At 41.6% G+C, this 10,939-nt stretch overlaps 1 protein-coding gene across 3 annotated transcripts; it reads right to left on the minus strand.

Moving 5' to 3' along the window:
- Window positions 1-959: 959 nt before the first annotated feature.
- LOC139810597 (uncharacterized) lies at window positions 960-10,717 on the minus strand. Of its 3 annotated transcripts, none has more exons than XM_071774286.1 (9): window positions 10,590-10,717; window positions 4,642-4,726; window positions 4,435-4,534; window positions 3,790-4,015; window positions 3,352-3,583; window positions 2,953-3,071; window positions 2,505-2,648; window positions 2,119-2,247; window positions 960-1,543 (listed from the first exon to the last, which is right to left on the minus strand). In XM_071774286.1, exons 2-9 carry the CDS (start codon window positions 4,724-4,726, stop codon window positions 1,310-1,312), a joined length of 1,269 nt encoding a protein of 422 aa, XP_071630387.1. In that variant the 5' UTR covers window positions 10,590-10,717; the 3' UTR covers window positions 960-1,309. The 3 variants fall into 3 exon arrangements, with proteins under 3 accessions (XP_071630387.1, XP_071630385.1, XP_071630386.1); XM_071774284.1 differs by lacking the exon at window positions 10,590-10,717 and adding an exon at window positions 10,070-10,555; XM_071774285.1 differs by lacking the exon at window positions 10,590-10,717 and adding an exon at window positions 8,324-8,785.
- Window positions 10,718-10,939: the final 222 nt, after the last annotated feature.

Below are 10,939 nucleotides of genomic sequence, written 5' to 3' on the forward strand. Positions count from 1 at the left end.
AGAAAATCTATGTCACCGATGCGCGCCGGCAAACGGCGATCGGAAGGAATAGGACAATATGCTGATACATGTGACGCGTACAGAGCCGACTTATAAATAAGTTGACTCTGTACTGATGTCAGTACGTTAAATATTATATTTAACGAGCAAATAATGTTATATCTAAATGACAGAAGGCTGAAAGGAGTTTAAATAAAATTTAAAATGTCCTCAAGAGTGTTCTTATATAAATAGGCCGGTATTCATAATAAGATCTTATTTCAAGACCGTCTTAAGATGCTAATACGGCTCTGTGATTGGTAATCTTAAGTACATCTTAAGCTTAAGATGGTCTTAAATATAAGACTATGAATACCGGCCTATAAAATACGTAATGATAATTATCGCGAACAATGCGATTGTATAGTTCGGGATAATTACTATTACGAGTATTACGTGTCTTAATTGTAATTAATAGTACGCCCGTCGCGCTCTCATTTCGAAACCCCAGACGCCTGGATTTCAGATCCCGGTTTTTCGCAATGTAATTTATAGGAGGCTTAATTAGATCCCGCTTATTGGGATCCGGGAAGATTCGGCGATGATGCTGTCGGCGGCCGAGCACGAAAGATGCGCCCGATGGCGGCGTATTCGCATTATGACTCAACAAACGGAGAGAAATCGCGTCTACTGTTCTCGACTGCTGGCCGATCTTTTATCGCCCTTGACACAAATCGGCGCTCGCAGATCAGATCACACGCATTTATTGCGTACGGTACGTTCATTTCGCACGCAGCCGCTTCTTCGTTTCGGAAACGCCGAGGTCCTTCACCCTCCTAGCTCCCGCGCGAGTCAGACGACTCCTCGACGCGTCCGCGGAGAATGAAATATCACCCACATAAATTACAACGAGTCCTCGCTGGGATTTCCCTGACCTTGTTGTTCAACCCTAAGAATGGATTATCACAGAAACTCCGTCGACACGTGTAAAAGAAGTTGTTTATTCGTATACCATCGTTTGCATACAGAATTATCGAACAAAAACTTCCGTTTCGTGGAAGGAACGAGATCATCGCGAACCGTTCGCGATCGTTGTAAAATGAAGAAAAAAAAAAAGTACAATCGTACTTTCGTTCGTGTTTATTGTCGCGTCGAAAGGCATTGGCGTGCCCGCATTGAGGCGCGCTCGTTAGAAAACATTTCGTTCCGGTACAAGTACTTGTACTTAAGTACTTGTCTGTACTGTTAAATACTTAAAATACACCCGTGGTTTTGCGCAAATCCACTCGGACATGTTCTGGACGGAGATACCGTGGGTGTCGGGTGGCGGTCACTTGGAGTTCGAGTTCGAGGGGTAGTAGTAAACCACCGCCGGCGCCGGCAGTTGCCAATGGGCGGCGTGGAGTTCGATCAGTTGCAGGAGCGTCCTCTTGACCGGCGGCGGCGTCGTATCCTCCGCCAGGAAGGCGTCACGCACGCTACCGAGCAGCTGCTGCAGCTGCGCGGGCAGCTCCGCGTCCAAATCCTTACCGATGCACGTGAGGATGAAGAACAGACAATTCGTCTACGGTACAGATGAAGAGAGGGATCAGTCTGCCATCGAGTTTCAACGAATTTTGATTCAATCAGAGATCGGCTTGTAGCGAATCGAAGAGTCCGGCGCGAGAATGAGATAAGTTCATATTTATCTTGGATATAATTTCACCGTAATTTCACGTTACGGTCTTATTACGGTTTTATCTCATGTCTCCGCTGAACTCCGTAATTTTCACTCAACCCGGGAATAGATTGCAAGGAATTTGGATTAAACTAAGGATGAAGGAGCAATGAATTGTTTTGCTGTCAGCCAATAGCTTTGTTTCATGACACTCGCTGATTGAACTTGTATTGTTAAATTTGTGGAGTCAAATTATGCTCAATTTCAGTCATTTTTAACCATTCCTATAGGTCGTCCTTACTTCTACTCAATATGTCGTTAATTTGAATAAAACAATAGAGTTAAAATAATACTGTTTTGTGTTAAAAAAGTAATAAATTTCTACACATATGGTAGTTAAAAGTAACAAAATATTACTTAACTCAAGGTATTAATTTAAATTTCATCCTTTAATGGTTCAATATTTAACAACGCAGTTTTACCTCGGCGAGCGAGTTGATGGCCGGCGGTTGCAGACAATCCTGGCAGCATTTCCAAAGCAACGTGAGGAGCACGCGTCCGGGAGGAACGCCCTCCTGCTGCGTCTTCAATTGTAGCTGCCGTCGCTTCAGCTGAAACAACGGGATTATGCACATTTATGCGGGTATACTCGAAAGCTTAGCGCCGTTGTAATACGCGGTAAGACGACAAAAAAAATGGCATACAATAATAAATGATCGAAACAAACACTAGATGCGTTAAATCGAGAACTTTGCAACCGCTTCTGTTCGCAAGAAATATCGTTAAAGTCGTAATGAGTCGATGTGCGTTTCTTACGGAGATAATAGGCACCACGTAATAAAACGTGTCATTATGTGCTTAGTTATACCTGGCAATACATCTCGTTGAGAAACGTCATAAAGGCTGAGTACCGATGGCAGGTCGTGCCGTCGTGCAGTAATCTAGCGCGATCCTGATACCACTGTTGGCACGTATTTAGCAGAGATTCCAGGAAAGTTTCCTTCGTTTCCTTCTGTACATGAAACGTATTTTAAGTTATACAATATTTCATCTTGCGTGCGTCACACGAAGATCATCGTTTAAATTGGAATACTACTGTTTGCGCCATTCTTTTAGATATACATAAAATAAATCGAACATCAATATTTTTAAATTTACTCCTTAAAAATTAAAAAAAAAAAAAGTATAATTTTTCAGATATTTTTTTTTCTTAGAACATCATGTTTTAATTTCTTTTACATTTAGTAAAAAAAAGCAACGAATGTTCTTCGATCTTTTCAATTTTACGAAAGAATAACAAAAGAGAAATAACGGACCTCTATAATCGTGATGCAAATTTTAGCTGCCGGTTCAGCATACTTGCGATTCTCCACTACCCTGTCCAGAATGTGCCGCACTAGTTCCATCAACGTCCTCGCATTTAAGAGATTCGGATCTGTCAAAAACACCACATATCAGCGTCAGCGCCAATTACTTTCAATAATTTTCTAATCGTTTGTTAAATTCTTAATTGCTGGTTAACTTTCGATTATTTTACTGTCAAAGAAACCATGTAGTTAGGAATAATATATTTTGCCTGCTTTTATTGAATTACCATTCTCCTGTGACGTATAGATCATGCCATAAAGTATGTCTCATTCGATCAGAGTAACATGGTTTACTTAAATCCTTAGCTTAATGGATTCTTGTAACTGATGATGGACAGACTCTTATACCTTCTATCGCTCGTAGAAGTATATCTTGAACGGGCGAGGGGAATTTTCCAAGTTCGGAGGCGTCCGCGATGTGGAGTGCCTTGGCGGCCAACACGTCTGTCGAGTTGAAGCTCTTCGAGCGCTTCAAGCCGTAAGTCGATACAAAGGTATGCGATTTGGTAAGCTTGCCCGGTTTCACGGAATTAGTCTTCACTTCGTTTTGGTCCACGTTGAAGTGTACCCGATTCGCGACCTGACGGGGCAAGGTAATTTTTCATCTAAACCCAAGAGCTTCTCGGCAGTTAAGTTAATGACAAGTTAATGACCGCTCTGCATTAAATCCTAAATTAAACTGAACGACCGCTCCGCGGTCAATCTCTTTTTAAAAAAAATCTCTTCTTTAATCTTTCTTTTTTAAATCTTTTTTTTAATCTTAGGCACAGTTCGCGTCTTTCTTACGTGTAAAATGTTTCCGCTGGAAGCGGACATGTCTAAAAGATGAGGCTGACGCAACGTGGAGTTCGCTGTCGAGTGATGGCCACTCTGAGAATGACGGGACGGTAGTTGGTGCTGTTGCTGCAGAGGATGTTGCAGCTGTTGCTGCTGAGCGTAGAGATACCGGTGGATATTACCGCTCGATTTGCTGTGCTGCAGATAATAGCGCTCCGATGCATTAGTCCGAGACCTAATCGAGACACATGTCCGTTCATACTATTTACAGATCAATCCAAATTCAGAATCGTGCCTGAAATCTTGCATTCCAGGCGAAGCGTGCGTTCGATCAATCAACTTTTGTTCAAAAACGCTCCATATATTCACATTATTATTAATATCGTTATAATCTTCTCTATACCTTGAAGACTTAACATTACAGTTAAAAGAAATATTTCTTATTCTAATCTTTTCTCATGAAAAAAATTGAAATCGATTACTTAAACAAATCACTTTAACATTACATCGTTAAACTGAAAAATTCAAGTTGTTCTATTATTTATATAATTAATATTAAAATCTGTACAGCTTTCAGAAACAGCTTCGTGACTCGACTAATTCTCACGCGGCGATGGTACGCTATTTAAATATAGTCCACTAGTTCGCACTCACTTAGACGTATGCGAATCATTCTGCTTCATCGTGAATTCCTTGGCGTGCACGTTTAGTCGAAGATTAGTGACGTTCGCCGTGGTTCCTTCCGCTCTCCCACCTAGAGGCGGCCGTGAAAACAAACGGGACGACGTCCGTGTGCAGTGATATAAGATTTACGATACGTATGCTCGTGCGCCTATTGTTAATTAGCGAGAGAATACGAACCTGGGGGTCGGTATATCTCTAGGGACGGTTTGGACTTGGGGGCGGCTACGTTATTACTTCCTTTCTGCGGAATCGCATCCCTCATCTAAAGAAAACAAATAAAATACACGTCACACAAGAACTTAATGAGTCTGTCCTCGAAACGCCTTAGAAGAGTGTTTTGAGTTCGAGGAAAACTTTTTCTCGCCGCGGAATCGCATGGTAGCGAGACTATAATTGTGAATAATTACGCTGTCTGTATTATTAAAGGCTAATGTCAAACTTTCCGATTTGGCTGCAACTCGCATGCGAATGGAAAACGTTAAAAAGATGATTCACCGTCCGAAGAAAATAAAATCGTGCTGGTCAAAGTGTTCACTTTGACTTCTTAATGTAATTATATATAAAACGATGTTAAACTAAACGATTTTTCTCATCGATATTTATTGCATTAAATTTTAAACATGTAATAATTGTTTTATAAAATTAAAATAATAACGTTTTAATGTTTTTAAGCGTACCATGTTCTATTTTTCAACGTGACACATCAAATAAAATAACGCGACGATGTAGTCGGCAACATAAATAGTTTTGCAATACAACGGATATTTCAATTGTAATAAAACCTTGCTCCTAGAAGATAAATTTTCTTCTCGAAAGTGTTACGAATTTTAAGAATAGTGTGTGTGTGTATTGTATATAATTCTTTAAATACTATTTAAAACGTGAAGGTAGTGTTTATTCAAGCCAAACAAAACATCAAGTTCAAGGCTTTCTTTCTTTCTTTCCATTCTTCGTGGACAAAGAATTCTTTTCAAGTGTCCTGTTCAGTTTGCTGAAAAGTGTCTTTCACCGCCCACTGCGAATCTAATCCCCCTTGCAAAATCCGAAGTTTTAAAATAATCCTAATCGGCAAATCTTGGCATTCGTTCTTCGTGTTGTATATATTATGTATAGCCACGTGCATTATTCACTACAAGTGTATACAAGGTGTTTCTTAAGTACTGTTCAATATTTTAAGAGTCGATTTTTGAAATCGCTTTAATGAAGAAAATTTTATATGTACATATGGTCTCAAAGACCTCGTTTCAGAGGTACAGATTGTAAAAAATTCTATAAAATTATTGTTTTATCTTAATAGCTCCTATAAATGAAAAGACGATTCCTCTTCAAATTCAGGTCAGTAAGTAAGCAGAATATTACTTGCCTATAGTCGCCGTTTTGTAAAAAGTCAATGACATAAAAACGGGGTTCAGATAGTACATTACTGGCCCGAACGCCAATGGACGGAATCCAATTTTTTGCAGATTTTTATTACGGTACATTCTCGCTAATTAACTTTTTAAAACCTTTTTTTCGTTTAAGAACTAAAAAAAATGATAATTTTATAATTTATATGTTTAATACTCAGCATCTCTGAAATGAGGTTTTTGAGACCATATGTTCATATGAACTTTTCTTCATAAAGGCTACGGTCAACGTGACGCTACAAATGCTTTGGAGCGTTCTTCTTCTCCTTCTTTCTTCATTAGAGAAGAAAAAAAAAATACTTCGAAGCATTTGTAGCGTCACGTTGACCGTAGCCAAAATGACCTCAAAAGATCAATTTCTAGAATATTAAAAAAAAAAAAAAAAAAAAAAAAACACCCTATATGTTTGTACATGTAGACAATAAATAGCGATAAAGAGCATACACATACATTTCTCTCGTTTTGTAATGCACGTTACAATAAATGTGAGGAACACATTAGCTAAATGCACAAGCTCGTTATGGTAACACGTCGCGAAGGATGCGGGAAATGCATACGTTACACGTCGCGGACTCAATTAAACGCGTGGGTTTAATTTACGCGCCAATTTATTGCCACGGGCAATGCCACAGTACGAAGAACATTAATTGCAAATTAATCCACGCAATTAAAAATAATAGACGGCGTATAATAGAATTTAATATATGTATAATAAAGTTAAACCAATAAATGTTTCGGGAACTGGCTTCGAATTTTTTTCTTTATAATTTTGCAGATTGATTTGGTAGCTTGGATAGTTTTCAAAGGTGGGTCCAGTCTTATCAGAAGGTTGTCAAGGTGATTGGAAATGACAGTGTTTATTCAATTCTTCGTGATTGCACAGATATAATTTCGCGCCAATTAATCGCACGACAGTGGAATCAAACGGAACAACAGTGAAAGACGAGTACCTAATATTAGCTAATACGAAGTCTAAACTTCGACGCTGTCGTATGAAACTCACAAAGCTGCGAGAAATTGTTTCGCGATACAATTATTAAGCTTCTCAACAGAACGACTTTTGACTAGTCCCCTCTTTAATAATTAAGGGATAATATAAATGTGTTTAAAAATATGTTTAAAAAATGACATCATCTAAAAAGATATTCCATCAGCTTTTTACACATTTCGAGTTTCGTTATCTTTTATAATTTTATATAAACGCGAATTTATTAAGTTTTGCAGAGGAGACAAATAAAGAGAAAAAATCAAGACAGATCGAAAGAAACAGACAGAAATGAAAAGAACTCGATAATCGCAGAGCAAAGCCAAGCCCAGCCTCTCGAGATAATTACGACATTTACATAATTCTTTAAAATTTTTATCAATTCTTCAGGTCATCTTTTTTCGCGGAAGGAGGCGAGATTCGCGTGAAACTGGAAATACAGGCTGCGTTCGCTTTGGGCGCTTTCGTGCTGAAAGCATTAGTCTATCTTTATTGCTCATTACATGTTGAAAAAAGATGCATCATGCTTTCAGCACGAAAGCGTTCAAAGCGAACGCAGCCATTGTGTTTACGTCGCTGCTTCGCGCATGTAAGAAACGCAATTTGGAATCTGCGTCGTTATCGCGCGATTTCCCCAATTCGCACGTTAAGCTCTCTATTATCCGCGCGTGTCAGCTGCTAGATTTCACGAGTCGGCCAAGACGCGCCGCGCGCGTCTTTCTCTGTTTCTCAGCCTCGTTAACAATTGCATCGTTGGGGAAACAATTGCAAGCGGAACAACAGCAAAACGATATACTCTCGACGACACCGTACACTGACAAAGTGGCAAGTGGCAACCCGCTCCCATTATCGTCCCGTGCTTCGCGTGACGCGCTTCGTCAGTCGGAAATACCGAGAAAAATGTCTCTGATATAGCGCGGAGTGACTCAACCGCGGGGATCGAAAACAGATGCTGCGGGTACCGATATATAATTTCGGCGAGTTCGGATTTCGGATTCCGACGCTACGTGCGTAACGCGAAGAAAAGAGAAGCCAATCTCCACGGCAGCCCACGGCAGCCGTTCTCTAATTAGTCGAGAGTCGAGGATGACCGCGGTCTAACGGCGACTCTTCACCTCCTCCCTCCTCCTTCTGGAACCAAAGAGAGGGGAAACGGGGAAACGGAGAAACAATTGAACCTCGCTTCAATTAACGATCCTCGTATTCCTCGTAGCTCGTAGCGGTCTCCTTACTCGTGACAATCAAAGAGCGACGCTGTACAGTGCACGCTTCCGCGCGTCGGCTTTCAATTAATCCCGGAATCTGCATAAAGAAATCCGAACTCACCGGAACGAGAGACGGACGAAACCCTGGCTTGGCTTCACCGAGATGAAGAGAAGAGCCACGGGAAGGTCAAGCTATCGCGGGGGAGGAGGAACGTGGGGGCGGGAGGAAGTGACGAGCGACTCACACCACTCACATTACTCACAGTGAAAAGCGTGCGAGAATCATCCTTCCCAAGGTCCAACGCGATCGGGTGCTACCAGCAGTACCAGCTACCGAGATACCCCTCTTCTTGCGCACGGGTCACCAGGACGGCAGACCGGAACGGAATTAACGGGAACCTCGCGGCGCGGCGTGGCGTGGCGCACGCACGTGCACGGCACGGAGGCGAATTTCCGGGCGCGACACGACGAAGAGGGACGCGCGACTTTTCCGCGTCGAACGTGCGTGCGTCGTCGGCGTTGTGTCGTCGTCGCGTCTTCGCTCGCGCACGCAGGGACTCCTCTCCGATGACCGAGGACTAATAATAGCCGCGGCGTAGCCACGAGCGAATGCTACTGTATATCTACGCGCGACGCCGCGTATGTACACGTATCGCGGTGTACACGCCGCGCGTGAAAAGCAGACTGAAATATCCGACGGGATGATGCTCGCTGCTCGTCGCGCGTCGCGACGCTTTTTCTCTTTCCCTCTCTCTCTCTCTCTATACATCTCTTTCGAGAACGTTGAAATTAGGATTATAAAGCCGCGCTATCTTCTGTCGTTCCCGTGACCGCTCGCCAACAGCGACGACAATGGTAGCGGCGAACTGAAAGAGATGGTTTGTTTACCAACGCCGAATCTTTGACTGACTCGCCGAGCTGAATTTCTTCACGTTTTCTCTTTTTCTCTCCAATGTGAAAAGAAAAAGAGGAAAGATGCGACCGCGCAAGAAAAAATTAGCTAAAAAGAATAGGCCTTTTTTTTTATCAATGTCACGTGAACTGAAGGTGTCTTCAGAGGGAGAGAATGGATAAGGATATCTTCTGTGCTTTCACACGATGAATGTATATCTTCGCGCAATCGAATTTTCGTTAAATTTTTAACATCCTTGGCATTGGCTATTATGCGCCTAACATTTGCATGTAATTATACAAATAATCTTATTTAAAACACTTTTATCTTACATGGCATTAGAAGATGTAAAAAATTCAGGAAAAATCTTGGATATTACAAACGCAATATTATTTTCACAAATGCTCTGTAATCTGTAAAAATCTTTTAATTTTAAATCATATGTATCAATTTTATTGATACATAATTTAGATATAAAAACTAAAGTTGATTTAAAATGTTTATAAAAAAATTTCGTAACTTCAATTTAAGTCGACTTTAATCGTTTTTCTCCTGTATCCTTCAAATGTATAGGCGCAAGAAATTAAAAAAATATGTATGTTTATATTTAATTGTTTTCTTATATTTTCTGCGTTTTATGATAATCCTTCAATAAGAATAACACAAAGTATTAGTTCTATTAAATTTTTCATTTTAGTAAAACGACAACGGATTGATAAAGGAGTCAACAAATTACAAAATTATTCTATCTTTTCCCTTCTCCCCCAAAATAAAGAAGATTACGAAAATATACGATAATCTGTTTTGCAATCAATTTTTATCACGTGGTATCGTCATTTTTTCGTTTCCGCATGGTTTCTACCGCGGACTTCGTTCCTCGCTGAATGGGCCCGTTGTCTCTTCACATGTCTGACGTCGAAGTTTACGCCGTTTCAGGAACAAAATGATTACAAAAAATTACAACCGAATTGGAGAGAAATAGGAATCCGTAATCTCGCTGCTAATAATACACTGATTATTATCAAGGAAAATGCATCGGCAAGTTTGAAGAGCATGCAGAGTTAAGAGTCCGCTCGCACGACTACAAAATTAACATGATAATAGCTGAAGGCCTCACCTTCGTCAGCTTCGCTCCATCCGCGCGAGTTGCCCGCACCATTCTCGCAGAGTATTTATATTTATTATCAAACACCCAATGAGAAGATCTCGATGCCTGTAATGATGTCAAGATTGTCTCCATATATTCTCTACACGACTTCGTCACTCTTCCTTTTGCCCGTCTTCCAGCGAGGATCTCAATTGTCGATCAACGAAGAGAAAAAGCTCTCGGCCGGTTTCGCGGCGCGCTTGTTCCGAAACGACTTCAAACTCTCTGCCGCGTTTTTACCGAATTTTTCTTTTTCTTCGACGCTCATTAGAGCCGAGATCTAAACGTCTAAAATGTTACTGATAAGTACAACGAATAAGATCACAAAACGATTCACTCCCCAAAGACGCGGTTGCGATCGACGTCGCTCGCCGTCTACGCCTCGCCGGCCTCGCTCGATCCGGTCGATCGATCATCCGGCCGTGCGCGGCCGTATCGCGTCACTCGTCGAATCCGCCGCGCTATATAGACATCGTCTCTCAATAATTACCACGATAAACGATGATGATTCACCTAGCGCTGGATAACTGGCGCGACTAAACGCGTCTTTCAGGCGTTCCTCTCGCGCATCGATATCGCCATCCACGTAAATCGAGGTTTCCGCGAGAGGACCGGACGCGAGAGTCACTCACGGTGCCCGATATGCCGTCACGCCGATGACTGGAAATAAATACGTCGCGTATCTCCAGTCACACACCTAACATTACTTAATACGCGATTCGCGTTGGTAGGCGGCCGCGTGCCGCCTCCGTACACCTGCCGACGCGGAACACTGACAGAGAGAGACAGACAGAGAGAGAGAGAGAGAGAGAGAGAGAGAGAGAGAGAGAGAGAGAGAGA

This window comes from Temnothorax longispinosus, chromosome 3 (genome assembly GCF_030848805.1).
Source record: "Temnothorax longispinosus isolate EJ_2023e chromosome 3, Tlon_JGU_v1, whole genome shotgun sequence".
NCBI lineage: Eukaryota > Metazoa > Arthropoda > Insecta > Hymenoptera > Formicidae > Temnothorax > Temnothorax longispinosus.

Bases quoted from the DNA above. Each gene is read 5' to 3' on its own strand.
- LOC139810597 (XM_071774284.1), bottom strand. From the start codon at position 10,192: ATGGAGACAATCTTGACATCATTACAGGCATCGAGATCTTCTCATTGG. The intron at 3,584-3,789 runs GTAAGAAAGACG...TTGCCCCGTCAG, and splicing joins CCAGCGGAAACATTTTACAC to GTCGCGAATCGGGTACACTT. The intron at 2,649-2,952 runs GTCCGTTATTTC...TTTCATGTACAG, and splicing joins TTTGCATCACGATTATAGAG to AAGGAAACGAAGGAAACTTT.